General features: G+C 51.2%; 4 protein-coding genes across 4 annotated transcripts; 2 read left to right on the top strand and 2 right to left on the bottom strand.

Annotated features, from left to right (window-relative positions):
* Nucleotides 1-101: 101 nt before the first annotated feature.
* Nucleotides 102-1758, top strand: BKA67DRAFT_568615 (major facilitator superfamily domain-containing protein). The gene has a single exon (XM_046103041.1). The coding sequence runs from the start codon at nt 196-198 to the stop codon at nt 1573-1575; it is 1380 nt and encodes a 459-aa protein (XP_045957382.1). The 5' UTR covers nt 102-195; the 3' UTR covers nt 1576-1758.
* Nucleotides 1759-1858: 100 nt separating this feature from the next.
* On the bottom strand, nt 1859-3959 carry BKA67DRAFT_519626 (choline dehydrogenase; the record flags this gene model as incomplete). Its single annotated transcript, XM_046098114.1, has 5 exons — nt 1859-2664; nt 2730-3200; nt 3255-3381; nt 3431-3717; nt 3773-3959. 5 exons carry the CDS (start codon nt 3957-3959, stop codon nt 1859-1861), a joined length of 1878 nt encoding a protein of 625 aa, XP_045957381.1.
* A 2324-nt stretch (nt 3960-6283) lies between these two features.
* On the top strand, nt 6284-7932 carry BKA67DRAFT_659744 (uncharacterized protein; the record flags this gene model as incomplete). Its single annotated transcript, XM_046107505.1, has 5 exons — nt 6284-6463; nt 6539-6602; nt 6762-7076; nt 7157-7342; nt 7424-7932. The coding sequence occupies 5 exons, from the start codon at nt 6284-6286 to the stop codon at nt 7930-7932; spliced, it is 1254 nt and encodes a 417-aa protein (XP_045957380.1).
* Nucleotides 7933-10128: 2196 nt separating this feature from the next.
* Nucleotides 10129-11991, bottom strand: BKA67DRAFT_593146 (uncharacterized protein; the record flags this gene model as incomplete). Its single annotated transcript, XM_046104912.1, has 3 exons — nt 10129-11389; nt 11473-11673; nt 11744-11991. The coding sequence occupies 3 exons, from the start codon at nt 11989-11991 to the stop codon at nt 10129-10131; spliced, it is 1710 nt and encodes a 569-aa protein (XP_045957379.1).
* Nucleotides 11992-12978: the final 987 nt, after the last annotated feature.

The raw sequence follows: 12978 nt of genomic DNA, 5'->3' as shown, positions 1-12978 counted from the left end.
AGCGGTTAAAGCGGGAATCGCGGAAACAGCGCTAAGGGCGGCTCAAAAGGGAGAAGCGGCAGCGACCAAGAGGCAACTTAGCTTTTCCGGGAGGCGGGATTAGTGCACAAAGTCATTTGTATATAGTATGCCGTATCTACAATTGATTGCGTTTGATCTTAATGAAAATACGGACGATGCCGATTGCAACACTTGATGTGTTCGTCATCCGCTCGACGACAAGGTCCCCGGCAATTATTGGCAGACTCCAGAACTTATCTCGAGATGCAGCAGACACAGCCAAGGAGAGCCGACCTGGAGTCTAACACTAGCCTCCAATACGACTCGTTCCAGTCGATAGACAGAAAACCGGAGAGCAATGCCGGTCACGGCGACGAACCACCCGATGGAGGACGGGTTGCGTGGACGCAGGTCCTACTTTTGCACATTGTATTCTTCAATACTTGGGGTGTCGCGAACGGTTATGGCGTTTTCCAGAGCTATTATACTAGTGTTCTTGGTCAATCGGGATCCTCAGTCTCATGGATTGGAAGCATTCAGGTGTTTTTCTTGTTCTCCGTGGGCGTTATTGCAGGTCGCCTCACTGACGCCGGGCACTTCAGACTCACATTCACCGCTGGCGTCCTCCTCCAGCTAGTAGGGATCTTCATGACGTCCCTTGGTACTGAATATTGGCAGATATTCCTCTCGCAGGCTGTATGTTTGGGCATCGGAAACGGGTTGACTTTCGTTCCCGCGCTTTCTGTTGTCTCGCAATACTTCAAGCGGAACAGGGCGCTCGCCGTAGGTCTGGCCGCTGCTGGTGCTGCAGTTGGTGGGCTTGTGTACCCAGTTATGATCAACCAGCTGATCTTCCACGACAAATTTGGATTTCCTTGGACGATAAGAGTAATGGGCTTCATTATGCTTGCCACGTATATGCCCTGCATCATATTGTTCAAACCGCGACATCCTCCCCGCAAAACTGGCCCCTGGATCGACACGTCCGCTTTTAAAGAACTCCCCTTTATCTTTTTTACAATCAGCATGTTCCTGAATTTTTGGGGACTGTACTTTGCTTTCTTTTATTTGGGAACATACGCGCGGGACCAGATTGGGCTTGCTGAGCCGATCAACCTACTGCTGGTTCTGAACGGCATTGGTGTTGTTGGCCGAATTCTTCCCAACTTTATAGCTGACAGGTGGACTGGCTTACTCAATCTACTGATCCCACTGAGTTTCGCCGCAGGAGTGTTAGTTTTTGGATGGATCGCGGTTGAGTCCGAAGCCGGACTCTACATCTTTGCTGCCATCTACGGGCTCATCGCAGCGGCCCTACAAGCTTTGTTTCCCACCGTCGCGACCACCATGACACCGGAACCCAACAGGACCGGAACTCGGGTTGGCATGATTCTTAGTTTTGTTAGTTTGGCAAACTTGAGTGGTCCAGCTATCTGCGGAGCATTGATCCAGGCCAATGGGGGCAGCTACATCGGCGCCCAAATCTTTGCGGGTTCTTCCATCATGCTGGGAGCATTGATGGCCGTTGCAGCAAGAGTTGCGAAGGGTGGCCGATCAATATTGACGAAAATGTAGCCAGATATATCCATCATGATCATCTGTCTGCGAATACTTCGTAGTCAATCACTTGCAGAATCACACCCGTCCTTGTGGCGCTGGCCCTCGCTGCCAGCCTAAACGCAATGGTCGAAGATGAAAGCCAGTCATCTGGCAGCTGCATTGCATGTATAATGGTACTTCAAGTATCAATAGAGCCTTGGTCCAATCACGTCCATGGTATTTTGATTATATAGATAAGATATATACAGTAGAAGTCCACAATTTCTTTCATTCGCTACAATGCTCAAACACAAGGGAATTAAGCACGAGCCTTGATGATATCACTAGCCTTCTCAGCCACTGCGTACATGGTTGCCTGGATGTGCGATCCGGGGACCATGGGCAAGATACTGGCATCGATGATGCTCAGCTTCTGAATGCCATAGAACAGCAGGTCCGAGCTCACACAGCCGCCAAGCTCCTTGGGCAACATGGGGCAGCTGGAGCTGGGATGACTGAAGCTAGGTCGCAGCCAGCCAACCTTGGTCAAGGCCGCCAAGGCAGCCTCTTCGGTGGTGGCAGCGACACCTGGCCACAGCTCCACAGGCTCGAGGTCGGCAACAGCAGAAGTGGCCTGTAGCTTACGGGTGTACTCGAGGGAGCGGAAGAGGATGGCCCGGTCGAAGGGGTTGGAGAGGGCGTTGTAGAATACTACTGGCTCGCCGTACACATCACTGGCGTTCAGGTGGATGGTACCACGGCTGAGAGGCTTCTCGACCGCATTGGGCATACCGCCGGCGCCAGAAATGGGGATCTCAACTGCGGCAACTGAACCATTTCCGTGTTGTGCGGCTAGGAGCTTCTTCTGGGCTTCGTAGCCAGCGAGGAGCTCAGGAGATGATGCATAGATATCGGGGAGGTAGGCTCCCTCGGTCTGGGCAAGAAGATCGGCGACCAAGGCATCACTATCATCGGCGATGACTGGAAGTGCCGGGAAAGCAATGTAGTTGGCTTGGGCTTTAGTAAGGGGGCCAGTGAGGTTGTTGTGGTACAGATCAACGGCTTCGTTCCAGAAGGTGGCATTGGAAGTTAGATCAGAGGCTGCGGGGAAAGTGGGATTGCCAACTATTATCACAGTATTAGTTTCCATACAACACAGCGTGTCAGTCGTCAAATGTTAGAGCACTCACGAGTCCATGTCCAGTAGGCAACAGCATGATCTTGGAAGTTGCTGCCAACGGCTGGGAAATCCAGCTTGGCCTCAATCCCGCTTGCCTCAAGAACCGACTTGGGTCCGATGCCACTCCACTGTAGTAGCTGCGGCGTGTAAATTGCTCCAGCAGCGAGGATAATCTCTTTCTTAGCCGTGAAAGTCACCGTATTATTGGTGGAGCGGTTGAGGGCCTTGACTCCAGATGCAACGAGGTCACCCTCGGGGCTATCCGAGAACACAATCTCCCGAACTTGATGTTTCTGGAGGAGTTTCAGGTTGGTGCGGTTCGAGACCTTGTCGTAGTATGCATAGAAAGCAGACGCACGAGTCATGGTTGTTGGGTCCAAAGCGGTTGGCACAAAGTATCGGCCACCGCCACTATGTCCTTCCGCGTGCTCCTCAACGAAAGGAATTGTGCCAAGCTCATCGAGGCCGTCAATGTACTTGTCTAAAGAGGGTCAGGTCAGTAGAAAGTTTGAAATAACCTTCCATATCCACTTACACAAATCGGGGTACTGGAACTCAGGATACGAGCTTTGAGCGTAAGCCTCGGTCGCATACGCCGAAGTGTTGTACGAGTACTCGTACAAAGCCTCGATCTCCGGCTTAGGCACCGTGAATTGGACGTCCTGGGATAGTATAAGCTTCGTCCACGCTTTTCGCAATCGCGAGACGTACCTTTCTGATGTAAGACGAGATGCTGTCCCATCCCCAGCCAGGGTTGCCAAGGGCCTCCCAGCCATCATAGTCTCCTGATGAGCCGTAGTTCCAAGCCATACCATTGACCTGGGAACCACCGCCAGGGACCTGGGAGACGCGGACGGCGAATGTTTGGTTGCCGGCTTGGGGCTCAGGGGCAGATATCAAAGAGCGCAAGGATGCCGTATTAAGTGTGGTACCGTAGTATGGGATCTTGGTGAGGTTACTACGATCCTCGGCACCATACTCCAAAACTAAGACGGAAACTAAATGTCCGGTACGTTAGTTACACGTGATTAAGAATAATGAATATCATCTTACCATCAGGATCTTCAGTCAGTCTGGTGGCAACGACAAGACCTGTGAGTCCACCGCCGACGATCACATAGTCGTACTGGCTCACTGTGCCGTTTGTGCTGGATTTCGTGCTGTATGAGCAACTTCCGTAACAAGATGAAACGAGGGTTGCCGATGCGAGGATCGCATCAAGTAGATGGGAGCGAACCATGACGGAGGGTGAGTATAACGAAGGACTTCGGTGGGGTAACTAATGACGAAATTTCTGCCAGAAAGCCTTCGCTTCAGAATATACCTCCACTACTAACGCTGGATTTGCCAAATGAATGATAGGACGGCTGAGATAGAACAACCTGATGTTGGATGCAAACTGCGCGACTCCTACAGCAGCAGATGCAAGTTTGCTCTGCAAGGTATCATCATTATGTATGCTGCAGGCGTCGACGTTTACCACGTGGGGATGGAGCATGGTTGATTTCTAATTGGTCGTTCCCTCAGTATCCTCACCGGCAGGCCGGGTACATGTCGCATAGTACGATAGCAGCGAGACCTCGCCTGGCAGACCCCCCCGCGCCGTCCATAAGTCGTTGCTACTAATCTCGCTTAATCCTTGTCAAGCGCGCCAAGAAGACGAAGTGGGTTGGGAGACTGTCGGTAGAGGCGCTATATTCTCCGACGCCTAGAGGGCGACGCAGGTGACTACCGACGTTTCTAAGCATTAGCATGAGTATCTCCTTCTCTGTGTTACGTAATAGTTCACTGTGCTGCTTCAGGGAATCACCAAACCCATCTGATTTTCAAAATTACTAAGAGTGCGGGAGCGCCCGACAAATTTTGATCGTGTCGTGGAGCTGGGCTTCCAAAACAAGCGCTGAGGGGGGACTCTACACAGGTTGCTAAGCCGGATCCATTCAATTTTTATCCTACAGCCAAGTATTGACGACTTCCTTCAACGCAATAGTTACAGTCAAACTGGGTCATAACAATGTCGTAGTCACGCACGGTCACTTCTGGCGGGCTTCTAGACAACATCCCAAGCACTTGTTCATTTGAAAAGGACCGCCTTCGAGTTTTAGTAAGAACATCCCACCCAGTCCTTCATACCCAGGCTTGACTGTAACTGATAACGGCCCGGTGCAACTACTTCGTGTAGTGGATCTTTTCGTAACGGCCCGGGGTACGATAAGCTGACTACCAGGTATGCAGTCCATCGTCGCTGGACTACCACTAGTTGACCCGTATTGTCATTTCGAGCGCAATATCCGTGGCAATCTACACCCAACTGTCAGGAGAACAGATGGGCTGATAAATATTAAAGAATAAAAAGGAAAACGCGAAAATACCCCACATCAATCGCTGGAATGGTGTCTCTAAACATGCATATGTTGTGGACCGCTACTGCGAGTGGCCAATATGTGCACTAATAAAAGCTTCAAGTATAACACCAATCGATTTCAAACCACCTTACGGCCAACAGTTCCCTCAATTAATCCGAAACTATTCAGCGAACTACTTCACAGGTCTTTAACGCGAGGCTCGACTAGCACGTTCTGCATAGAAAAACTTTTCCATCGAATCTGAATGGCAGCACTGACGAGGCCTTCCAGCTCTGACAATTGCCAAGTCTTCAGCGGAGGTCTCCGAATCTGCAGCGGACTAGGTATAGAGTGCTTAGACCGGGCTATCCCTGTTACTTTTCGACAGTCGGTAATGAAAAGAACACACGAAACCGGCCAATTGGTGCAGAAAAGCGGGTTTGTGGAGTGGTAACTGAATAGTGGTCACTAGTCAAACGGCTTTTTATATTTCCCTGTACGCCCACGCCTGTCATTAAGGTCATTAAAATATGATGCCTGCGTCTTCTTCAGCCTGCGGCTGGCCCTCGTGGCTTCTTTCCCCACCAGGCTGTCCTACCAAGCCTCTAGAAAAGAGTGATTTGATTGAACCCTGACTCAAACGGACCTTCTCCTGCATCGATGTTCTTTGCTGCTGCAGGCATCCCGATGAGATGCTCTCCACCACGCGATACAATAGCGTCTGGCTTAAAATTTTTGTCGCCTGATATCTCTGGAGAATCATCCAGACGTGCTCTAGTCCATGTCGATGATACGATGCATACCAGTGGGAAACGGGGCATTTCCCGGATATCGCTGTAAGAGCCTGTTGCCTCGGTCTGGCAACCCGGCGTGATCACCTTTCCAGGGGCTTGGGTGTTACAGAAAGAAATCAAACAACCTTGAACATGTGTGCGGTGCATCGTGGCCCGAAACTCTGGACAGGATTGGGAGGTATTCTCTTGGCTAGATCTATATCGTCGCGATCATCCCGTCACTTGACGGAATCCTAGAAATGATCGAGTTTTGCTTTCTGATGCCCACTATATTCCGTGGGTCACTCCACGTCTCTTTCGCTTTGGCAGCCGGATCTGCGTGATATTCCAAGCCAAGGCCATCCATCGACTGGCGCTCAAAATTGAGTAAGCTTATTCAGAACCAGCCGATCTGTCTCACTTCGATCTCTCTGTTTGAATCCATCATGGCAACAGTCGACACTGCCGCGTTAGTGGCCAGCCACCCCGATCATCAGGGAATGCTTCGTGGATGTGTTATCTTTCTCACATTGCTTGGCTTGTTTTTTGTTGGTTTGCGACTATGGGTACGATTCTTCAAGAAACGATCTCATGGGTGGGATGATTATTGGATCATTGCGGCAGCTGTACGTGGAATCTTTTCTAGAAGGGAATATCTATTTTACACAAAATTGGGCTAACACTTCTTTTTCAACATGCAGGCATCAAGCATCGTGTCGCTCTCGCTGAGTATGGCCATGACGTCGCATGGTTATGGAAATTCCAGTAAGAATTCTCAGAACCCATCTGCTACACTTCTAAAGAATGTATTTGGAACGTGTATCGCCTGTTATGGACGATCGTACCCTATCAATGGTGGTGGAATGCTAGTGGAAAATCACGAACCAGACCTTTGAAAACGTTTGCTGACACTGAATTCTGCAGTGTACACACTGTCAGCTTCTGACAGGATCAATGCTCTAAAATTCTCAAATTTCTCCATATTTGTGAACGGTTTCAACATGGCTTTCCTCAAGATCAGTATTGGGGCAGCCTTACTCCGTATAGGTCTCGGCAAAACCATGTATGTGATGATCTGGGTTGCCATCGTCCTGTCCATTTTATGCAACGCAATGGTCATCCCGGGGACTTTCTTCCAGTGCCGGCCGATGGAAGCGATCTGGAACAAAGGGCTACCAGTAGGATCATACACATGCTGGTCAAAATCATTCAGCGTTGTGGCTTCGTATATACAGACAGGTACGTTACAGTTACGGGGCTTCACCAGTTATTGTGCCTACAGGCAACACGGCTAACACGAAGTTTCCCCTATTGTTTAGCCGGCAACATTGTGACAGATTTGTTCTTCACCATTGGACCTCTCATCTACCTATCAAAAATCAAAGTATCGGTATACAACAAATGGGCTCTTCGCGGCGTCTTCGTGCTCGGCCTGTCTGCCTCGGCATGTGCGATCGCCAAGTGCTGGGAGTTGCCCAAGCTGGCAACGACTCAAGACCCAACATGTAAGCCTACTCTCGTTTTGTGAGATCCTTCGTTTTTACTATGAAAGCCCCCGGCTGACCAAAGATTTCGCCAAATTACAGGGGACGGAGTGAACCTGACCATCTGGGCGCGCGCCGAGTTCAACTCGGGCCTGATCGGCGCCTGCGCACCGTCGCTAAAGTCCATCTTCGAGCAATTCCTCCACGACGTCGTCGGCATCCGATCGCTCAAGAGCTCGACGCCGTCCGGGACGCCCGGATACGGCGGCTACGGGCCCGGCTCGTACAAATTGTCGCGGATGAGCCGGCACAACGGGCGCGCCCACGCCCAAAAGCTGCCTGGCGAGGAGGAAGAGGCCATGCCCAGCCACCACCGGGGCCACTTCGTCTCCGCCACTGGGGGCAAGACGGCCACGGATTCTGACAGCATCGAAGAAGAGGATCAGAAACACATACTGAAGAACTCACACGCACGGAGCGTGGATATAGAGTCGAATGGCAGCGATGGCGGGTATAGGAGCCCGAGTGGCGTTAGTGGCAATAACTGGATCACCAAAACGGTCGAGTACGGGGTTAAACCAGATTCCAGTTCTATCAACCATGCTTCTTGAGCGATTCAAAGCACTATAAGATAATGTAATTTTTCTCTCAAGCCGGTATCAATTTGGGGAAGCGATATATGGATATTTTCGGCGACGGGTTACGCCAGGTAATTTTCAATTGATCATTTCTTAATGACTAGCAATCCCTTGCACACTGGTAGCAATCCATGAGGTGTCATTCAGTTTTCGCGAACACTGAGGAGTTGCCGACTGTGTGACCATGCCATCGACCAATATGTTTCCGGACTGGTACTATTCAACCAATGGCCAAATTCTACGCCTCTCCTCTTGCTTAACTTTCCCATGGGAACACAATTCATTCTTGAATTGCCACCAATAACTAGGGAAGTTATAAACCGCCATATAGATGATATAGATCATGTAGTATTGTCTTCAATCATCTGCTCGCGCTTAGCCTCCAGCTTGCCGAAAACAGTTGGCGGTGTATGCCACAATCCCGACTGAAAACACTCTCGTGGGAGGAAACAGGGAAAGCCACACCAACGGTGTTCCATCATAGGGAGTCCCCGTTGTTAAGATCCTCACTGGGGATGCGTGCAAGCGCGTGTGCATTTCAGTCGCTCGTACACTTGGCTCCACGTCACGGGAACACTAGTGGCCTCCTTTGTGCTGCCGCAACGTGCGCCTCTCCTTTGTCGCAACTCGTGCAGTCCATAAACCCCGTGCAATGGGTCCCAGAAGTGCTCATCCCTCTGAACTGTGACAAGCATCAATGGATTTGCATCAGACAGGACCGGATAAGACTGGCGTCCTCGTAGCCATGGCCGGAGCTAAGCATCACATCATGACGCGAAGCCGGCACCACAGAGAAGTCATCAGCTGGGTTGAGTCGCGTCCACTTGCACGCGTTTTCCCACGCTGTGTTTCACACATGCATTGGCTTACGTAGAGTACATCCTATACTCGAACAAACCACACAACACCAGGGAGTCCACTTAATGGTCACCTACCCAACTACTGATCCGACACTTCTAGGATATAATTAATTCCCAGGAGCTCAAAGTGGAAAGTGCGACGCGCCGAAGACTTTTAGCCCGCCAAAACCAAGCAGTGCCGCCGTGCGACTACTCTAGCGCAAGCCTTTTTCAAAGGTCATAGGGTTATGCTTGCAAGGCAATATGTAAGCCGGCCCCACCGACCCATGCCGCTTCTCACTTCAAAGCCATCCCGATTTCCTCCGGGCGCAGACTCGCTTCAAGGCGCTATGAAAACAAACACATTGTTGAGATGGGATTCTGGCATTAGAACCGACGGGAAAGAAGATATCGAGGAGAGACAAACCCCGCTTTGAACATGAAGGTCACCTGCTAAGCATCACTTGATCGGTTTCAATTGAGTGTTCGATATATTATCAGTAGTTTGGTGCATTATGAACACATACGACCATGGCTCTTAGCAAACTCGGCATCACGGACTCTTGTCTATAGGGCAGCGGACGACCCGCCCTTTCGTGGGTGTAGTGCGCGCGGGCCTCCGTCTGTAATACGGTGTGCCGACCGTAGCGGAGCTTCAGTACAAAATAGGTGAGTAGGGTAGCAGATATCGGCCACCTCGGAAGATCGCCCCACCTTAAGCATCCATCGCTACCTCATACTCGACGGCGATAAATTGTGCTCATGGGGCTGGCCAAATTGGGTGACAGTGATGATAACCGCAGCGGCGGCGAAACTATTCATGGGGAGGACTTCACCCCGAGGCTTACACCGCTAGAACCGGAGTCCTTGGAAAGTTTACGTCTGTACCGCCGATAAGACAAGAAGACTGTATGGATAGGTGTGTTAGGAGGTTTTATCAATTCTGATGCTACCGAGCCCCAGGCTTGTTCAGCCAGATGACGCTGCGCTCCTGAGTCTGCACTTTGACGAGACTGGCTGGGAAAGTGAAATAATTGGGACAACCTAGGTTTTCAGATAACGGGATATTTCCTGTGAACTCGGATTGGTACAGTTGCAAGGTGTCCTTTCGAAGATCTTTTTGTTAAGCATGAAATTTTTTTTAAAAAAGAAAAGGTAAATCTATGGGAAAGATAATGAGAGAAAAGGGGAAAGGAGACAACTACCAAATGAAGCCAAGCCGGCCACCAATCAATCACACACCACTCTTCACTCCAGTACAACTAGCTTACACTGCATCTACCACTGTCACCCACTCAATCAGTCGCCGATTTGTTCTCGTTCCTTTTGGCTAAGAAGCGCGGCACAGCCTCATGGAGCCATCTTCCTGCCACTTCTCGCTGCCGACAGCCGTGTGGGCGTACAAGAGGGCCTCAGGGTCATACTTGTTCTTGACGGACAGGAGCTTCTGGTAGTTGGTGCCGTAGAACTCCTTCTGCCAGTTCTGCTGCTTCCAATTTGCCTCGTTGAGGTAGACGCCGCCACCGGGCGTGGCTGCGTCGATCATGGGCTGCAGCACGTTGGCTGCGTAGTCCTGACGGGCAGCCATCTGAGCGGGTGTGGCCTGTGGGTCCCAATTACCGGGAAACAAGCAGATGGCCAGGGCGTCACGCCACGCGGGCAGCACGGCGTTGCTTTGGTGCTGTTGCTTAGACACGTTGAGGGCCTGGCACGCCAGCGGCGAGTATCCCTGGGCCAGTGTCGTGTTGCGGATCGCCTGCATGACGCCGCCGATCTTGTTGGGGTCGACGAATAAGGCGCGCGGCAGGATGCGGCTGCCCGTGAACGGCGCGTAGTCAGCGAAACCCTCGGGCAGGGGGCCTAGGTAGTAACTGAAGTGCTCGTAGTAGCTGTTTGAGACGTGCGCGCTATATTGATACTCGATGCCGCGGCTCGTCAGGTCGTCGAGGAAGGGCTTCAACAGCTGTTCGATCTGGGCCTGGTCGGTGACGCCCGGCATGGTGATGCCCCACGACAGGAACACGTTATTAGTCAGCGTGTAAGTGTACGAGTTACCGGCGTCAACGAAGTTGGGGAGCAGGGCGTGGAAAGCAGTGACGGCCTCCCAGAATTTATCGTTGCCGACCTTGGAGTCGTCGAAGATGACCGAGGCGCCACCGAAGGACTGGTCAGGATGCAGTCGCGAGGTCATGGATAGCGCAACAGCGTAGGTACCCCCGCCGCCACCGCTCATAGCCCAGTAGAGATCAGAATTCTTCTCAGGGGTGGCCACCAAGTGCTTCCCGTCCATGGTCACCACCTCCCACTCCAATACATTGTCCGCCGCGAGACCATACAAGCTGGAAAGCATCGAGTGTCCACCGCCCTGACTGTAGCCTCCGGAGATACCGACCGTTGGGCAGGAGCCACCCACAATGCTGTGCCCTGCGGCATTGGCAGCAGCGTAAGCTTCGAACCCTTCAACGCCGGCTCCGAGCTTGATGGCCGGTCCGTTGTAGTAAGACTTATTGTAATTTGGAATGTACTCAGTCGACTTCAAATTGTGTGTCCAGAGCGAAAGTCCACCCTTGCCCGTAGACTTGCCGAGATAGCTGCAAATTTCGGGGTTAGCCCTTCATCTGCTGGTTTATCTCGATCTGATATTCAGGTCAACGGAGTGAAGATCTAAACTCACTCATGCCCAGTATTCTTGATCACAAGTCGAACATTTTTCTTCTTGGCAAAGGAAATGGCCTTCTGAACATCCGCAGCCTCGGTAACATTGACCACGTAGCTCACGAAGTTGCCAAGTTCGCAAGGCTGCGATTTTAGGGTAAAGGGGTCACATGTGTAATTGTTAAAGTACATGCTCAAGAACTCGGACGGCTGATTGATGCTATTATGATACGACATTAGTTCTAGACGACAAAATTCACTCGCGCTGAGTATCTGTATGAGACACATACTGGGATAATTTGGTCTCGTTCCACGTCGCCTGGACCGCGGCGCACGCTTCGGCATTGTATTTGTTGAAAGGCGCATCGTGGCAGACGCTGGCGAGTGGCACGGAAGCGATTAAACGCCCGTTGATGGTCTTGTTAAGGGTGTCCCATTCTTGCACCTTGGGCCATTGCGCATCGCCAGGAAGTACCCTGCAAGAGCTGGATGACGTGCTTGATATCAACTCTCGGGCATTTTGAGGAGCAACGACCATGGAAGCAGCCGTGGCCGCCAAGCCGAGGATGACAACTCCCCGGATAGACATTGTTGTGCTGTTGAGCGTTCTGAAACGACAAGGTTGGAATGGCTTGGTCGAGACGAGATGATGACTGTGAGGTGAGAGGAAGAGGAGGCTGCCTGATGTGCAGTCTGTGAGCAAAGAAAAGTTGTACAAGATGGTAAGATTCATCTGCATCTTTATATTTCTCGATTCTCATATGTCCATCTACTTTTCGAATTACCACGAACCACTTTCCGGCGTCGACATGGCATGATAGAGTGCATTGTGGCGGCGATAACAAAAGACTCGGTCTTTTCAAACCATCATGAAAGGTCGAACTGCGAGCTCATTCTTCTGCGTTTGCCTTGTTGGGAGTGTGTCAAGACATCTGATTGGCCCACCAGCGCTGAAGGATCAGCTCCGTTAACTACGCCTCACACTAGGAGCTGAACCCGGGATGTCGGAGCAGACTGAAAATTAATGACGGCCGACAATGTGCGCCCGCAGTCCAGCCCTCGAGAATGGCAATATCATAGACAGGCCGTGGTTGTCGTTGTCGTTCCAAGGCATCAATTGAATTGACAACATGGTGAGTATCTCGTAGGTGAGAACCGGACTGTATAGACCGCCTTGCTTACATATGCAAGGTAAAGAAGCTGAGTATATGAACTGCATTGAGTGTTACATAGTGCAATGCTAAGAAGTAGGTACTTTGCATGAAACATCTTGGCCTCCGACAAAATAGATGCCAATAGTGACTGCAGGACAGCGTTACAATCGTGGCCCCTGCCAGAGGCTTCAGATGCAACGCATGCAGGACAAGACGAAGAACCATGAAACCACGTGGAAAGTCCAAAATAGGTTGCCATGGCTCCAATCTGTCAATCGTCCGTCGGCTGGGTCGGTCGGTGGGTCGTTAGTACTGTGCATTGCGGCTTACCCCTCAACCCCTGTCGTAAACGCGGACATCTCGGTAAACTT

Source organism: Truncatella angustata, assembly GCF_020726525.1.
Source record: "Truncatella angustata strain MPI-SDFR-AT-0073 chromosome Unknown BKA67scaffold_5, whole genome shotgun sequence".
Classification (NCBI taxonomy): domain Eukaryota; kingdom Fungi; phylum Ascomycota; class Sordariomycetes; order Amphisphaeriales; family Sporocadaceae; genus Truncatella; species Truncatella angustata.
This window is presented reverse-complemented; position numbering and strand designations above follow the sequence as displayed.

What these genes read in the sequence shown, in the direction of transcription:
- BKA67DRAFT_568615 (XM_046103041.1), top strand. Translation starts at nt 196, where the DNA reads ATGTGTTCGTCATCCGCTCGACGACAAGGTCCCCGGCAATTATTGGCA.